This window comes from Kryptolebias marmoratus, linkage group LG16, assembly GCF_001649575.2.
Source record: "Kryptolebias marmoratus isolate JLee-2015 linkage group LG16, ASM164957v2, whole genome shotgun sequence".
NCBI lineage: Eukaryota > Metazoa > Chordata > Actinopteri > Cyprinodontiformes > Rivulidae > Kryptolebias > Kryptolebias marmoratus.
The window spans coordinates 26,937,989-26,956,947 of record NC_051445.1 but is presented as its reverse complement, the minus strand read 5'-3'; the positions used below and the strand labels follow the sequence as shown (position 1 = coordinate 26,956,947).

The window sequence follows — 18,959 nt, the reverse complement described above, 5'->3', positions numbered from 1 at the left end:
CTGCATAAAGCAGAGACTAGACCCTGAGGTTCACAAACCAGACCCTCTCCTCCTCATGACTGCATCTTGTGATCTTGTCCATGAACACCACAAACAGGATCAAAGACAAGGCATACCTGATAGAATCCAACCCCCACCGGTAATGAGGTTGACTTTGTTGCAAAGCTCTTGCTTTGGTTATACAGGGACCGGATAACCCTTAACAGAGGTCCCAACACCCCATAGGCGGTCAAACTACCATGAACCCTCCCCCCCCCCNTTGGAATTCAATTCAAGACCATTTTGATGTGAAATGTTTGGATTTTTGCAGCTTATTTTTGGTGTTAAAGCGTTCTCTCTCTCTCTCTCTCTTAGCATGTGTGTAAGAGGGAAGATCTGGTCCACTGTTCCATGACCCAGACAAAAGCCACACTGCTCCTCCTAGATCCAAGTTTAGACAATCCATTGGAGCCTCCTTTCAACACCATGAAGTAAGTTTTTCCCAGAGACTGAGTTGTGGGATCCCTTGATAGATGGAACACACTTCCTGGTCTTCCCTTTGAAAAAAAGGAACCACCACCCCGGTCTAACACTGCAAAGGTGTTGTTCCAGTTCTTCATGCAACATTGAAAAGTCTGGCCAATCATAACAGCTCCACAGTGCCCAGAGCTTTCAATATCTTATGACCAATCTTATCCAATCCTGAGTCCCATCCACCAGGGATTTTTTTTAGCAACCCTTGCAACCTCTGCCAAAGTAATGAACTCACTCTCCTCAGAGTCCTTAGAGTCTACCTTCTCAAAGGTGGACCAGATTAAGAAAATCATTAAAGATTTTTTTTTCCCACCAGATGGGTGCCATTGCTAAAACCAGAGCCAGATTTTGCTTTGCACTAGCTATTTCAGTTTCTACCACATTACATTTACACAATTACATTCTAAGAGTTTTGTTGAAATCTTTCCAGTAGCTCGTGAAATATTTTGCTAACAGACAGTCAGTGTTGACATCAACAATTAATGTCAAAGTTTTAAAAAACAAATCTTGTCCAATCAGTTAGCACTCAGTGTAAAAATTGGGGAATGGCTTGCAGCTACTACTTTGGTAAAGTTTAGCTCATTATTTGTAAAACTTACTGAGTCAAAGGCATTTTTGTGTTTACTAAGGACGCTTAGCTGTGGCAGATATCTTAAATTGCTCAACAAATGACTTCAATTGTTAATTGCAAAGTTTTAAAAACAGATCTTGTGCAATCAGTTAGAAGTCACAGTATGTCTTGAGATTAACTGTCAGCTACTATCACACCAGCTGTTGCACACACAGACATGGGCAAAAACATTATAGCCCTTTCCCCTTCAGAGGCAGGCAATAATTGTTTTTGTGGACAGCCTGAACACAGCCTTTTGAAAACAAGGTCATAGACCACCTCTAACCTACTGCAAAGTGTGAAAGACAAAACAACAATAATGGCAAGATAACATTCTGCATTTGTGCTGCAGACACTAGTTTCTTGACTACAGCAAAACCTTTGTATTACTTCAGTGAAAAGAAAAGACTGATGAACAATAATGTTGCCTTGTGACTGACACTTGTGTTTAAAGAATTTACTCTGATGTGCTTTGAATATTGCAAGGAAAATCCTCCAGCCATGTGTTAGTGGCGACTGTTCCTGAAAAGCATTCATTATGTCTGTGTATTTGGACTGAGAGGACTCTCAGTCAATACTCACTGCCCTGCACTTGTGATCTTGTAGTTTCATGGGACACAAAGTAAAAGGTCCACTTGTCGTCAGTCCACAAAAAGGATTTGTTTCTTGTTCTTGTATTTGCCATCCTCGTCTTTTTCTTCTTGTTGTTTTTTACAGTTTGAACCATAGATTGTATAAAGCACGTGATCTATGGTTCACATATGTACAGTCTAAATGTGTGAGCTTTCTGCATCTAGTTTCCTGGTTCTGGAGCATTTAAATAGTGACAGCACCACATACCGGTACACACATTTTCAGCATTTTCATGAGGATGAAAACATTCCTAGAAAAGGTGATATGTTTCTTCTTACTTGTTGTTTCAAAAATATCTAGAATGTTTTAAAACATGAATTCCTATGTGCATGGCTTGAAAGTACCCTTATCATCATCATCATCATCATCATTACTGCTGCAACTCATTACGGCTTTCTCTTAACTTTCCCACATGACTTGAACTTTGGTCACTCTCTAGTCCCTCAGTGCAGACCTACATACTCTAGTGCTCCTCTTTTTTATACTAATCAATAAAATACCCCATGTGACCAATATAGACACATTCTTAGATTCTGTAACTTTCCACTCGAAGGTTGGATTTAGTAATTTTCCACAGTAAGCGAGAGACCAATGTTCATTCTAGGGATAACAGAGTAGCCTTCAGCCAACTGAATGTGGGTTGCACAACCATGCAGTTGTCCTCAGTTCTCTTTAACCATATGTTGAACACATGTGCCTAATCTTTCTTGTGCACCAGTGCCTAGTATTTATGGGCAGAAAAACATTAAAACATAAGATGAAGTATAAAATTGAAGTTAGGTCAGTAACTTTTGGATTTGTGGGTGAAAGGTAATTTAAAACCAGACTATCAAAACCGATCACACAATTTGAAAGCAGGAAGGTCTAGTTTTTTACTCTATAACTCAGTCAGTTTTTGAGATACTGAGCTCAGTTCTGGTGTGGCAGTAAATGAGAGTAATTCTCAACACATACTCAAAGTTCTAACTGATCACAAGAGATCTAAAACTTTAAAACTGCCATTAAGTATTGGACTCAACTGTGTTTTTTAGCAAAATATCTCGTGAAATACAGGATGGATTTTAGTGAAACTTTCAGGAAATAATCATTGGATGTTCATCTACAACTGAGTTTACTTTTCAATCAAATCCAATTCAACATAGCCACCACAGCCAGCTGACATCAGCAAAAAACAAAAAGGGTTATAATTCAGTCAATTACACAAATAGTATGCTAAGATTTGGTGTGGTTGTAGTTGAAGGTTGTTCACGACATGTAGTCCACAGACTACTCATTGAGCAAGATTTGAGTTTAGAAGTTTAGCATTAACTTTTGGAGTCAATACTGTTTATCTGTTAGCAAAATATCTCCTAAACCACTGAGCAGATTTTAATGAAACGTTCAGAAAGGGATTGTTGATCTAGAACTTTCTGCCTTTTAGAATGAATCAAATTCAAGATGGCCACCACAGCTAATTAACATTAATCAAGCCAAAAATAGTGGTACCTCAGTCAGTTTTATAGACTCTGAGCTAAAATTTAATGTGATAAGAGATCAGAGCCATTCACAACACATACTCTGAGGTTTGACCAAAACAACAATTATTTCAGGATTTCTCAACACAAGATGATCTTAGTCTAAAACTCTGGCGTGAAAGGCAACAAGCAATTTATATTCCTTTAGCGAATGCTATAGGCCTTTATTTTATTTTTGATTCATTTTTATGTTATGATGCTGTCTTAGTCAAGGTCACAACATGCAATGCTTGCTCCTTTCATCATTAGCCAAGCTTCATTTATGGACTAAGACTGACTTTCCTGCAAACGGTGGGCAGCAGAGTTCATAGAGTTTAACTATACTTGATAGCACGTTTTTATTATTTTTATCTCCAATGAGCTGATTAGTTAGGTCACTGAAGAAACGCTGTATTGTTACAGTCTTTTTTTACAGGGAACTGTGGCCTTTGGGTCAAATTGACCCAAAGTTACAAGGGCTTCTCTACCTCTTTTTTGTCTTTCTCTCTTTTGAGGGCTTCAGGAGGGATTTGAATGTAGAACATTGTTTTCACTGAAAAAAAAAAAAAACCTGCATGCATGAAAATGTGCTGAAAAGTAAAGCTGCAAACACAAGAGTCTGAGGCAACCTTGCTTCATGCTACAGTTTCCTGGTTGTTCAAAAGTCTCAGGCATCAGTGGGAAATTCCATGACATCAGGATAGTCCGACCCTCTGCACATATAAACAGGCAGCTCACTGTGTGTGTGTGTGTGTGTGTGTGTGTGTGTGTGTGTGTGTTAAATTACAGGGGAGAAAATACAGCTGCAACACAGTTGAAGAAACCATGGAGAGACACATGAACGGTGAGTTTAATGGGAGACTGTCATTGTCTGTGACTATTTATTATTGTGTGAATGTTGATTCAGCAGTCATACTAATGTTTTCATGTTTTGTTTTGGTTTTTTAATCATTTGTTTGTGGCACTTTAACTACTTCTGCAGTCTTTGTGCTGTTTTAGCTATTAGCACATTCAGGAGATGGCTGCCATGACTTATAGTTTTTGCAACTTTTAAACTTTACTTTCTTTGCAAATATTTCCCCTAAAATACATTGGGATCTCTGCAATTCCTTGAAAAAATGTTCTCTATGAAATCTTCAACATATTTTCTCTACTCTATTCTTCTTGTGGTAGTTTTCAGCTACCATTTTGTGACTCTTGCTAGCCTTTTATTACTTTTAGCTTTGAGCCAACCTTTTGCTACTTAGAACTTTCATCTAGCCTTTGCTACTGTTTGCTTTTATTACATTTAGCTTCTAGCCAGCCATTTGCTTCTTTGAGCTTGTAGCTACTATTATAGCAAGCCAGTTGCTACATTTAGCTTTTAGCTAACATTTTGCTACTTTTAGCTTCCAGCTAGAGTTTTGTTACTTATAGCTAGACTTGCAACTTTTAGCTTTCAGCCAGAATTTTTCTTTGTTTAGCTTCCGGCTAGCCTTTTGATACTTTTCTTTTGCCTTTAGCTTTTAGCTACATTTTTGCTATATTTAGCTTTTAGCTAGCCTTTTGCAATTTTTTGCTTCTAGACACTGTTTTACTACTTTTACCTTTTAGCTAGCGTGTTGCTACTTTTAGTTTTTAGCTATTGTTTTGCTACAATTTAGTTTTTAGGTAGACTTTTGCTTTTTCAGCTTTTAGCCAGTGTTTTGCTACCTAGCATTAAGCTACTTTTAAGTTTTAGCTTGTTTTGCTTCTTCTAGTTTTACAAAACTCAGTTTCAGCTTCTTCAACAAACGTCATCACTCAGCATTCACAGCATTGTTGCAGAATTCTATTCTATTGACCCTCATAGTTTACTATCATACTTAATGTGTCTTTAGTAGCAGAAATAACAACATTTTTGTTTATTTTATCACCATTTGCAGAAAACAAAAGCATATCATGTAGTCATTTTAGTAAAAAAAAAAAGAATAAATTAAAGGCCTAGAGTGTGTTGAAGGAATGCTGAATGCCCACTGCCTTCCATCCCAGGGTTTTGGATTAAGATTATCTAATGTGGAACGAGAAGCACTCCGAGAGCCCATCTATCAAGGCCATAGAGTCACTGTCCGCTTGGAATCCTTTCTCTTGTACACAGACAGACAGACAAACAAATTGTACCTAAAACCTAACCTTCTTGGTGAAGGTAAAAATGAAGGACTTGTCACTATTTTGGTCAAACCTTGATACCCATGTGATATTACCAAATGAGTATGTGTTGTGAATCACTCTCAGCTACTACCACAACGAATTTCAGCTCAGTATCACTGGAATGGAGTTGAGTTATAAACACTTCTTTGTTGGCTAATGTCACTTAGCTCTGGTGGTCATTTTAAAATGTGATGACTCTAAAATTTAGTTGTAATAGTCTATTCAGTAATTACTTTCTGAGAGTTTCATTAAATTCTGTCCAGTAGTACATGATATATTTTACTAACAGACCAACAGGGTTAACTCAAACAGTTAATGCAAAGGTTTTAAGCAGGATCTCTTGTAATAAAAAGAACTTTAAGTATGTGTTGTGAATGACTTTCAGCTTCTGCTACAACAGATTTTAGCACACTATCTGTAAAATTGACTAAATTGTCGGTATTTTTGTGTTTTGTAGAGGCATCTGGTTATGGCAGCCAACTAAGTGGGTTGGCTCTAAAAGTGGATGTGTTGATGACCATCCAGTTGTTGTTTCCTGAAAGTTTCATTAAAATTTATTCAGTGGTTCATGAGTTGTTTTGCTAACAAACTGACAGGATTGACTCCAAATAGATAACAGCAAAATCTTAAACATCGTTCTTAAATTATCGGTTAGCACTTTGCTGCAATGAATGGAATGTAAGCAGGTTTTTATCAGCAGAAATACCTGTTTATATTTACTACTGACCTGACTGACAGCACACTTAAATCAGTAAGATTGTAGATTTACCTAAAACCACATCAAAATTTCAAACAGAAAATGTAGCTTCTGTAAAGGAAGGTGTGTTTGCATGAGGTACCTATATCAAACAGCCCAGATAAGATAATGAAATTGGTGCAGTGGTATGAACCTGCATGATCCCTGAAAAATTCGCACACGTCAAAGGTTGAAATCTAGAGAGGCGGCCAGGTCAGAGGTCAGGTTAGGCTCTCAGACTGATACCGTATTGAGGAAGGCTGCTGACTCAAATGCAGGACGTAAAGTGGACCTTAGCACAACAACTATAATGTAGCGAATCAGTTATAGGCATACATTCGAAAGAAACCAACGTCTAGCTTTCCTTGAAGGAATGCAAATCACCTGCAGCCTTTCCTTAAGTTTAAACTAATTTTATCTTATGTTGAGAAATTACAGAGTTGTTGACATTTTTACAAAACCTTGAAAATAACATTGTGACATCACAAGATGATTACTTCTTAGATGACATCTAAGAAGCAATCGTTCAGAGGACCTGACTCAACCTTGTTAGATTGCTTTCCAAGTTTCTTAAAATCTGTAAAATAGTTCATGAGATATTTTGCCATCAAATACACTTGGCTCCAACATTTAATGCTAATCTTTTAAGCTAAGATTTTGCACAATTAGTAACATTTGGAGCATGTGTTGTGAATTACTCTCATGTACAAAAAACAATGATAATAATTTCAGTAGTATCGTGCCTACCTGTAGCCTTTTCAGTGTCAAAGAAGGCAGATGATCAGTACTAACTAGACCTCAAATCAGCCAATTGACCACCTGGTAGAGCATCCCTACCACCATAGGAAAGTCCAAAAAATGCCTGTTGGCTACATCTTTATGTCTGATTGGTTAATCAAACCATCTGTCTGAAATCACATTCTCATTTGTCCCAGTAGTCTTTGGATTCTAACAAAGGATAGAGGATAGCCTGAGTGGAGAAAATTCTGCCCAGAGACTTTGATCTGTGGTGGCTGCCCTACAGCAATGTTTAGGCTCTACTTGCCCACTGATAATTAGCCACATTGGGAATCAGAGTAGATAATTTTAAGTCTGACAAGAAGAAAAGTCTGGTTTACCTCCGAACAATGTTAACCCTGCTCCTTCTAATCACTGAAGTCAATTGAGTGGCTTACAACTCATCAATGATTGTGCAAACTCAAGATGTTTCATTTGAATATGAAGCTAATGCAGTGTATATATAAATTTAATAAGGAAACAAACTAATTGATACTGCCAAAGCACCTTTAGCAAACCAAAAACTTGCAGCAAAACTAGTGTATACCTAACAATGGTTAAAAATATACTAACAATAATGATATAATAACATTAACTTTTGGCATACTTTGGATAGAATACCAAAAAGTACCAGTGTAGTTTTGTAGTTTCTTTGTGTTTAGGCAGACATTACTTGTTATTATGAGAATCAATGACAGAATGGGTGTCTTTTTCTTGGTTTGGTTTCAGGTGTGATTTCCCGTGAACATCAGAACATTGTTTCCGAGCTGATGCACCAAGAAGACGGCTCTGCAGCTGTTGACGGCAGTGGTTTCCTGAACGGGTCCTCCGAGGACATGCATGCAGCAGAGAGCTTCCTCCACCAAGCCATGGACATTATTATTGATGAGGCAGTGAAAAAGGCCACAAACGTAAACGAGAAGGTAGAAATGAATCCGTCCTGCTACTTTTCAAACTGTCCTAGAGGACCACAGATACCTTTCACAATGTTAGAAATCTTTTTTAGCCACTGATAAACTTTGACAGTAAGACACTTGGCCCTGCTTCACCAGGTTTGTGAATGGCGCTCCCCCGAACAGCTGAAGGAGCTGCTGGACATTGAGCTGAAAGATGGAGGAGAGTCTGAGTCCAAGATCTTGCAGCGCTGCAAAGATGCCATCAGATACAGTGTCAAAACCAGTTAGTTTTTTCATCTTAAACAAATTGTTATGTCATGCTTTGTATATGATGAGGTAATCATATCTGATACTTATCGGGTAGGTACCGGGTACATACTTGGTGCTTACAGGGTACGTACCTAGTACTTACCAGGTATGTACCAGTCATATCACTTCTCTATACAACCCACACCTACCCGGTAAGTACCAGTTACGTGCTCTGTACAGGATATTCACACACTTCATAATACATCCCAGTCCCTGTACCAACTATCAACCCTATAAGTACCATCCAGGTACATACCAGGTATGTATCTGGTACTTACCAGAGGGTTACTGTTTATATCACTTCATGATACAACCCAGCCCCTCTAGGTACCTTGTAAGTACCAGTATATACCCTGTTAGTGCCAGGCATTTGAACTGGAGGTACCTTGTAATTATCCTGTAATGTCTGTCTAACAAGTCATTTCATAATACTCAGTCTGCACAGGATGTTACTAAAGATGACATGTCACTAAAACAGCCAAAGAAGCTGGTAGAAAACTGGGAATTAGTGTCTGGACAGGTGGAAAAAGTACTGTATATAAGACCAAATTGTATGAGTCTTGATGAAAATGTACATCTTCATGTGGACCACAAGATTTAGAATATACAGTGTTCTAAATAATCGTGTTTATGTAATGTTAAACAGATCAAAAACTTTAAAGGGCAAATTGTGAATATTTCATCCAAACCGCTTATAATGATTGTTTTTTATCAACTGTGCAACTAGAAGACAATTTTATTTGCTCTAACACATCTATGGTACCTGATCTGCTTCTCCGTAGGTCATCCTCGTTTCTTCAACCAGCTGTTTGCAGGCATAGAGCCTTATTCAATGGTGGCAAGTTTCATCACTGAAGCAGTCAAAACCAGTCTGTGAGTCATACAGCATATCGTTAAAAAGTTCACAGACAGTATACTCCTCTGACAGTGTTTGACATATTGAACATATAACTAGACGTCAGTATCATGCTGTGACTTTCTGGTTTCCATCAGATACACATATGAGGTGGCTCCAGTCTTCACTCTTATGGAGGATGCTGTGCTGAGGAAGATGATCGAGATGATCGGTTGGGAGGAAGGAGGAGACGGACTCTTTAATCCAGGTTCTGTACATGCACCAACAGCACCTCATGACATTACTTCACATGTTAAATTCTAATCAGCAAGGTTTTTACATTGAGATGTACTAATTGTTTGGTGTGAATTTTCCCCTTCAGGTGGCTCAATGTCCAACATGTATGCTGTGAATTTAGCCCGATACCGGTTCTGCCCAGATCTCAAAGAGGTTGGGCTCTATTCTGCCCCACGACTGGTCCTATTAACATCTCAAGAGGTAGGAATTTACAGGAAGTGCTCAAACTTCAAAGATAACAATTGAAGTTATGAACATCACAATTAGGAGAAATATATTAACCCAAAATTTATAGACAATGTCCAAACAAATAGTTAGCATAAATTACTGATGTTTTTGGCTATAAGCTTGGATGGAATCCAAGTTCAAGGCAATTTGAGGCCATTTTGTAAATGTGGAGGCTAAACCGTAATTAGTTTGACGATCAAAATTAGTCCGACTTTCACGTACACTGCCTTTAAAATTTTGTTAAATGACCCTTAGCGAATTGGACCTCTACCAAATGTTTTTTTGTAAATTCTGGCTGATATTTGACCACTTTTCTTGGCAGATTTCGTAGAGTTAATTTAAAATGGTTAGTTTCCAGGGATGAACCCAGCTTTTATGCATACTCCACAAATTTTCTATTGAATTGAGAGCAGGGCTTTGGGACGGTAATTCCACAAGTGTAATGTTAGTCCGCTTCATCCATTTAAAAAACACAGTTCTGATGTGTGATTGGAGTCACCGTTAAGTTCGAACATCCAACTGTGTCCAAGTTTCAACCATCTAGCTTTTGATTTGGGGTGAAGTTGAACTTGCAGGTCCTTCTGCATTTATTCATCTATTTTGTGCAGTTCACCAGCACCACAGCATGATGCTACCACCACCATGCTTGACAACTGGTAGAGTGTTCTTAGAGTTGAAAACCTCACCGTGACTCCTCCAAGCATACTTCTTGTCATTGTGCTAAAATAACTTAATCTTTGTTTAGTCTGACCAAGCTTTTCTCCAGAAGCTATTTGGCTTGTCTGTGTGGGCAGCTGTAAATTTCATTCCAGCTTGAAGGTGTTACTTTTGGAGCAGGGGCTTCTTTCTTGGTCGACACCCTCTCAGTCAATGGTGATATAAAAACTTGCTTCACTGTGGACAGTAACACCAGTTGATGGCAGGCTTGAGCCTTTGTGGTTCCTGCTAATTTCCTTCCATCTGAAGTTCACAGATAATTACTGGTCAATGCAATGAGATCTATTAAACAAATTTTTTATGTCGTCAAAGAACTACCAGCTGTAGTCAACCATGATCACTAATGAGAAGTTATTGGACCTTGGTCTTGTCAAGTTAAAAAACACTTTAGAACCTTCAGTGTCATGTATGAATGAATTTGGATGGCTGTATATTCTAACCTATATGTATAATGCTGACCCTGTGTAGAATGAAAAATAAAAAAAAATAGATTTGTGCACCTAGTTTTTTCTTTTAAAAATCATGGAACTTGTATGTGGTATAATATTTCACCCTGGAATACAACCTTTAAAAAAAAAAAAGCCCCAAATTGTTATGACATTCACACCCATGGTGAGTGGAGGAGAAAAAAAAACGAAAAAAAAAAAACCGAGAACCACACTATTAAAACAGAATGCATTCAATTCAATCCTGAAGGAACACTTAGCAGTGAATTTATGCACATTGTTGAAACAAATAGAAGAGTGGTGGTGTCAGCTTTTTCACAGATAATGATACAAAAGAACAACGTGTTGATGGTGATAATGACCATTTCTGGGATTCATTAGAGACAGTTAGCTTCAAAATCAATTCCCTTTTAACATTTTCAATAGAATGTGTTGTAAAGTTAAAAAAAAAAATCCCTTTTATTGATGAGAGTCTGCCAAGCGCTTGTGTCATCTCTTTCAGAGCCATTACTCCATCTCTAAAGCAGCAGCTTTGCTTGGATTTGGCACAAAGAATGTGTATCTGGTGCCATCTGATGACAGGTAAACTGACTTTGACATGTACTTTCTGATCTCTTGGTATTTTGGTTCCTCCTCTGGTTTTGTTAGTTTCCTTCTTCAATGCATCATGTTTCTGTAACACTCACAACAGAAGACCTGAAATTTCAGCCAGCACACAAATGGAAGTAGAAAAAGGTTTATTGAGAATGGGGGTGTGGGGCAACCAGCTACTGGATCAGGAACCACCGAGGATGGAGAAACAGGTTAGCGGCTAGTAGCTTGGTGTCAAACGTTCGAACAAGACAGACACCAACCCTCTCAGGGAGTTTGAAGGAAGCTGGGGTAGGTCCTTGTTTCCTCAGGGAAGCAGTGACGACTAGTCACTGCCAGGGGTATTGCTTGCAGGGGGAAAAAAAAAAAAAACTCAGGAGGCAACTGAACTCTGACATAGACAGAGTAAGGCAAGGTCAGAACCAGAGAGGCAGACAGACTTATCTGGGGGTAGGCAGGAATCCAAGGTCCGGGCACATGAAGGCAATCTCAGCAGACAAATCCAAGGACGAGGCAGAAGGCAAGGTTGAGAGGCCGAAACAGGGTCGTATCCAGGAGATAGAAACCAGCAAAAAGTCCAACTAGGCAGGGAGATCTAAAAGGCAAAACACTCTCTGCCTGTCTGAGGCTGAATATTACTGTTGGTGAGCAGGTGGATGGGATGGACCTGATTGCACTGCTGAGCAGTAGTGTGCAGGTGGCCCAGATGAGCTTGATTGCTGCAGTGAGGGCTGAGGAGGGAGACAGAGCAGGCAGACAGGCCAGCATCATAACAGTTTCAAAGTCTGGCCCGCTTTAAATTTGAAACATTTTTTAAGTCTTAAACGTTTACAGGTTCAAATGTTTCTCCAAAACAGTCAGGTTCATGCTTTGTTCCAATTTTGTTGCTGACATGTAGGTTTTAAATATATTATATATGATTAGTTTTAAGACAGTTGAATAAACAGAAGTGGAGCTTTAGCTTTAATTACTTATGATCAACTTTTAGAGCTTACTGCAGTCGTATAGCTACAGCCACAGACTCCATTCAAATGTTTCCATTTCCCTAATATGTAGATTTGATCTTTTTGTCAGTGTTTCACATTTTTATTTTTAAATCTATTTAGTGAAAGTTTTTACTTGCAATGACACATTTTAGAGCTTCTGAAAGATTCCACATTCCTCTAACCATGGAATATGAAGAAAAAACTAAACTACTTTTGGTATTTTGGAATTTGAGTTCAAGTCAATGTAAAGCCACTCTGCACATTCCTGTGGAGGCTCAACCATAATTACTCCAAGCTGAGCAGATCATAAACTATCCAAATTAGTCAGACTGCCAATCATACAGACAGACAGCAAGACAGAAACTCACAAACAGTGACCAAGGGTGTTTAAGAAAAACCAGGGGTTCCTAAGGCTTGCTGGGGTAGTTTGATTTCATGTTGTATGTGTTTCCACACTGAGTTAGGCCTGTGCAACTTTGTCACCCAAAGCACTTAGAGGATATGCATGTAGCAACAAGCCTTTTCTCTCACACAATGTTAACATCTGCCTCAACTGATGGGTTTTTTTTTACTTTTAGCCTAAACATGCAGAAAAAAACACCATAAAGCTTTATTTCCTTAACTGCCCATTCCCTTGTTTTTCATGTTTGCAGATTGGAGACATGTCATATATGAATATTCTTACGCTCGGAATCTTCTAAATTGGTCTCCACAAACAGTTCCTCTAAAAATCTGGAACTGAAGTGCCCCTGCTGAAAGAGTTTCTATTTTTTTTTTCTTATTTCTTCTTAGCTGTGGGGGTCCTGTGAGCATCTGTGAATTTAGGTGGGAGAATGTGAATTCATTTTGCAGCCAGTGTAAATGAAAAACGATTTCTATACAAATATCAAAGTCTCACTTTGACCTTTGATTGCAATACCTTGATTTGGTGTGAGAAGGATAGAGCACTGTCAAGCCACATTCCCAGATATGTGTACCCGTTTAGTAATATCACCATTTATTGTGGTGAAATCCACAGAACAGGAGGGAGTACAACCTCCATGACCACCCTAAATAACTTTGGTTTTCTTTGCATTTATAAATAAATTTAAATCAACAAAGATCTGCAGTATTTTATAGAAGCTATGTGTAAGGAACCTAAAGACTTAGCCTATAGCATATAACATTGTATCATCAGCATATAGTTGAATAAAGGCTTCACTAACAGATAGTGGAATATCATTTATAAATATAGAAAAAAAGAGTTGGACTTATGTGAACTTTGTTTTGTTCTTAAATCATTGTCTCCTTGTTTTTATGAAATAAGCTAATTGCTAATGTTTTCAGAGGAAAGATGATTCCTTCTGCTCTGGAAGAGAAAATACAGCTGGCAAAAAGTGAGGTGAGGGGGCCATCTTATTTTAAGTGCTTTTGGTATAGACTTTGGTCAAAACTGCAACATACAATCTTAATGTGTGCACACACATGTTTGTTTAGGGTGCTGTTCCATTCTTTGTAAACGCCACAGCTGGTACGACAGTGTTTGGAGCGTTTGATCCAATCGACAAGATTGCCAGCATCTGTGAGAAGCACAACCTGTGGCTACATGTGGATGTGAGCTCTTTTATTAACTCACAGATTCATTATGTTGAAGCTGACTCAGCAATCACATTGTTTACATTTTTGTTTAATTTTTGTTAAATTTTTGCCGTTTAATTACCTCTTTAGGTCTATGAATATTATAGCATACGTTGTACTCTTTTACCCAATCATAAATCAAAATGTTGAGCTCATTCACTGTGACCTTTATACTTTCTAAAATATTTCCTTTATTTAGAAATATTTTCTCTGTAGATTTACACTGAGATCTCTTCAGTTCAGTTCTTCAGCTCTTCAATTGCTCTTCTTGAAATTTTCTTTAGCATACTTGCTCTATTTTTAGCCTGACAATGACAATAGTAAAATTGGTAATTGATGGGAGTTCTAAACCACTAACCTACCTTTTTACCATGTCATTACCAACTGGTCAGTTTCCTAACAGTATGAAAATAGTTCATTCTGCTGTACAAAAGTCGTTCTGCTGAGACAAACACCACTTTTAATGTTCAGCTACCATTTAAAAGGAGCAGAACACTAGTTTTTAGACAGGGTTTTGCTACTTTTGGCTTTCAGCTGTTGTTCTTATTTTAGCTTTGATAACTCACTTTCAGCTCCTTTGGCAAAACAATTCAGCAAATGCCATTTTCCTAGTTGTCCAGTGTCCCAGTGTTAGCACATAATCTTTTTCCTCTCTTTCTCTTCCTCAGGCATGCTGGGGTGGAGCTGCTCTTATATCTAAGAAGCACAAGCACTTATTAAAGGGTATTCAGAGGTAAGAAAGACTGTGGCTGTGTATGGAAGGCCATATCTGCCAGAAACATGAAAAATAAAGCATAAACATGAAGTCGTTTCCTCCCACAGCTCCAGAAAATCAATTCCTTGACCTTCTGTGGATGGCATGGCTGTAGAAAAAAGTCAACATTTTGACTTCAGTCAGAGTTCAAAAAGTTTTAAGCTTAATTCCATGACACTTAACGTTTTTTGTTGGGGTTTTTTTGTTGTTGTTGTTTTTTTTTTATTAAGTTTTTCTGCATATTATTCATTTCCAATTTTCAAGTTTTGAGTCAAAAATCTTGAGCATTTTGATTCACAGTCAGGACTGTTTAATTTTTGACTGTATCTCAGTGAATATCATTTTGACTTTACAGGTCATAAATGTTGTCATGGGTGACTTTTTTTTTCTTTTATTGTCAGAAAAGGACTTCCATAACTATATCTGTGCCGACTCAAAAACAACTGAATCTTCCCATACCTTGTTTCTGAAAGAGTGGAAAATAACAGCAGCTCTAAACATGCTCACTGTGTTTCTTTTGTGTTTGAAAAGAGTCAATTCTGTGGCCTGGAACCCTCACAAGATGCTGATGGCCTCTCTGCAGTGCTCAGCTTTTCTGGTCAGAGACAAAAGTGTAAGAAAACACATTTATCTCTCAGTCCATGGAGATAAGCAACAAACCACCAGTGAATATTTGTAGCATCGTTTACAGATGTTAAAAAAGACAACACCCTTTTTTTTTACTTTCAGAGTCTCCTCCAGCGCTGCCACTCTGCTCGGGCATCCTATCTCTTCCAGCAGGACAAGTTCTACGATGTGAGCTACGACACAGGGGACAAGTCAGTCCAGTGCAGCAGGAAGCCGGATGCCTTCAAGTTCTGGCTCATGTGGAAGGCTTTGGGAACCAAAGAGCTGGAGCAGAGGGTGGACAGAGCCCTCAACATGGCCAAGTTAGTACCAGGAAACATACCTGAACATGACATTGACCCTCCCCCGACACGCTGCCAAGATCGCCCTCACATCTCAGTTTTTGTCTGAATTCTCAAACTTTTTGTCTGACCATTATTAAGTACAGATAAAGTCATCATAGTGGGGGATTGAAAATGATAAAAATAGACTAAAATTTTAGTAGAGTCAATTGGTTTTACCCAAAATGCCCACAAATCTACTGATTCTCTTGATCATACTCGATATGGCATAGAGAGCAAGGACTTAATATTATATCCTCACAGTCCTGTTCTGACTGACCATTTTTAATAACCTTTGAGTTTACCTTGACTAACTGCACAGCCACTGAGGGTAAATTTCACTATAGTAGATGTTTATAAGTGAATGCTGTAAATAAAAAGAATTTCTTCCATTATTATTTTCCTCTGTCTTGCAGAATAATGCAACCGAGAGCAGCAACTTAAATGATCTTAGATGATAAAATTGCTCCTCTGAAAAAGAAAGTGATCAGTCAGAGGAAGCTGGCTCCTTGGTTTAATTCAGAGATACATACTTTAAAAAAGTCATCTAGAAAGTTGGAAAGGAAATAGTTCTCGACTAACATGGAAGAATTCTATTTAACCAGGAGAGATAGCCTGCTAACATACAAGAAAGTCCTTTGTGAAGCTAGAGCTGTATTTTAGTCATCTTTAATTGAAGAGAACAAGAGCAACCCCAGGTTTCTGTTTAGTGCTGTAGTTAGAATAATGAAAAGTCTTATTTCTGCTGAGCCATGTGCTCCTGTAACTCTAAGCAGTGAGGACTTCGAGAGATTCTGTATAAATACATTTATTTAAATTAGAGCGAAAATTCACACCATCCTTCCGATCACTGCCTCTGATTCCCTGTCAGACGAGGCAGCTTTAGAAGTGTCACTACAACCTGATTTGTGTTTGGACTGTTTTTGTCCTGTTGAGCTTTCCAAATTGTCAAAAATAATAGCTTCATCGAAAACATCAACATGTATGCTCAATCCCATCCCAACCAAACTGTTCAAAGAGGTGTTTCCCCTATTATATTCCCATTTTGGATCTGCTTAATCTGTCTTTAATGACTGATTATGTCCCACAGTGCTTTAAGATAGCTGTAATTAAACCTTTACTTAAGAAACCCAATCTTGATTCAGGAGTTCTGGCCAATTATGAACCAATATCCAAACTCCCATTCATCTAAAAACATTTTGAGAAAAAAGTTGCAAATCGTTTGTGTGAACATTTGGACAGAAATAATCTGTAATCTGTGATTCAACACAATCTGATGGCTTCCTTAGATAGAGAACTTATACTAATGCCAGTGAATGTTTTTGTTCAGTGCCCTGAGATGACTTTAGTTAGACTTGTGTGCTAAACTTAGTTTAATTCTGATAATAAATGTTCCTTTTTTGCAGGTATCTTGAACAAGAGATCAAAAAAAGAGAAGGATTCAAACTGATAATGGAAGTAAGTTTTTCACAGACAATCTTAAACTGTTTTGTGGCTCATTTCACTGAATGTTTGTAAAGATTTTTAAAACATAATTTTGTGATGCTCATCAGATCTTTTTGTCCACTTTTAATTTCTTCTTTTTTTTCTCTACAGCCTGAATTTGCAAATGTTTGCTTCTGGTACATTCCACCGAGTCTGAGGAATCTTCCAGATGGTCCCGAGCTTCGGAAAAAACTGCACACTGTAAGAAATTTGTGAAATATGTTGACAAATGAAGACTATTGCAACTTCAGCAACATCAGTTTGTCTCATGTTTCAATCTTGTTGACCATCCATCTTACTTTATCCACTTTTCCTTTTGGGGTTGTGGGGCAGCTGGTGCCTGTCTTTAGCAAATCCTGTTAAGGAACAATAAATTGTTGAGCAGAACACTTTTTTAAAAAAATTACAAAGTTAAAAATTATCACTGCTGGGTTTTTTTAAAATACAAAATAACTAGAACCCTGTGTGATAAGGTGTCACAACTCACTGCAGTGTTCCTCCTCATTCTGTAGGTGGCGCCGGTAGTGAAAGAGCGGATGATGAAGACAGGAAGTATGATGATTGGTTACCAGACACACGGTGACAAGCCCAACTTCTTCAGGATGGTGGTCATCAGCCCACAGGTCAGCAGGCAGGACTTGGACTTTGTCCTGGACGAGATACACAACCTGGGGAAGGACTTGTGAAGAACCCTCCATGAAGAGCTTTCATTCACCTGCAAAACACAGACTCATAAGGACGAACCTCCAACAACAGAGAATTACTTAGAAACACTGTATCTGTTCTACAAAGTTCTTTACAGCAGCATTTGATGATCTAAACATGTATGATGATGACTGTTTTTGTTGTCTAAAAATGACACTAAAGGTGAATAAGAATAAATCCAAACCATTTTTTTAATAAACACAAGGTAACTAAAATAAACTGTTGAAAATTCATACTGTTGTTTTTAACTTACATACGGCATGTCTTCTAACATTTGAATTTTTCAATTATTTTGAATGCAAGCTGGGTTGTCCAACCATCCATTCATCCATCCGTCCATTCTCTGCCAATTATTCGGGGTCAGGTTGCAGAGGCAACAGGTTTAGGAGAGAAACCCAGACATTTTTCTCCCCAGTGACACTTTTCGAGGCGTCCCCGGGCCAAAGAGGACACTTAATCCCCTCCCAGTGTGACGTACCTGGAAAACCTTCAGATGGAGGTGCGCAGGATACACCCTAATCAGATGTCTGAACCTCAGCTGACTCCTTCTGATGCAAAGAAGCAGAGCATCTACTCAAAGCCACCCCCAGATGACAGAGGGTTAGAATCTACAAGGACCATTAAGTGGGCTCAGCTCCTTCCTGAGAATGGCAGCCTGGAACAACGCCCTCATTAATGAGGACCCTGATCCATCGGACCATCTCCAGCTACATCCCATCATCACCTGTGATCAATTCTCACAGATAATTACACTCCTCTGCTCGAGGCAAAGACTCACCCACAACACATGCGCCCCAGCTACTTCACACTGGATTTTGATGTCTTATTTTTGAGATTTTTTGCATCATCTGTCTGTGTTGTGCATTTAGTTGCATTTGTTTGACAAAGTTCTCAATTCTTTCAGTACAAGGACTGTTAGGACAAAACCACCATACACTGTAAACTGCCTTGTGGCGTCAAGGTATCACCAAACAGTTTAGAGCTGCTGTATCACTTTTTTTGAATTCCTGTCACCCCATGGTGAAACCCATGTGCCACACCTTTGCCTTGTTTCAGCTTGGTTTTTGGTCTCCTGTGGCTGAAAGAAATATGTAGCTCTTTAGTGCTACAATGATCCACTGTGCTTTTCCTTAACTGTATCCTCTGATGATCTACAGTGTTAGAGATGCAAGTGATGATAATAATGAGAGCAGTCAGGTAAAATTAAACAGTTAA

General features: G+C 38.4%; 1 protein-coding gene across 1 annotated transcript; it reads left to right on the top strand.

The window, feature by feature from the left end:
- Positions 1 to 3,976: 3,976 nt before the first annotated feature.
- LOC108247746 (acidic amino acid decarboxylase GADL1) lies at positions 3,977 to 17,977 on the top strand. Its single transcript, XM_017436104.2, has 15 exons — positions 3,977 to 4,093; positions 7,661 to 7,854; positions 7,984 to 8,110; positions 8,919 to 9,009; positions 9,130 to 9,239; positions 9,354 to 9,469; positions 11,162 to 11,241; positions 13,563 to 13,617; positions 13,713 to 13,829; positions 14,522 to 14,586; positions 15,139 to 15,220; positions 15,337 to 15,536; positions 16,961 to 17,012; positions 17,151 to 17,240; positions 17,552 to 17,977. Exons 1-15 carry the CDS (start codon positions 4,075 to 4,077, stop codon positions 17,723 to 17,725), a joined length of 1,572 nt encoding a protein of 523 aa, XP_017291593.1. The 5' UTR covers positions 3,977 to 4,074; the 3' UTR covers positions 17,726 to 17,977.
- The last annotated feature ends 982 nt before the right edge of the window (positions 17,978 to 18,959 follow it).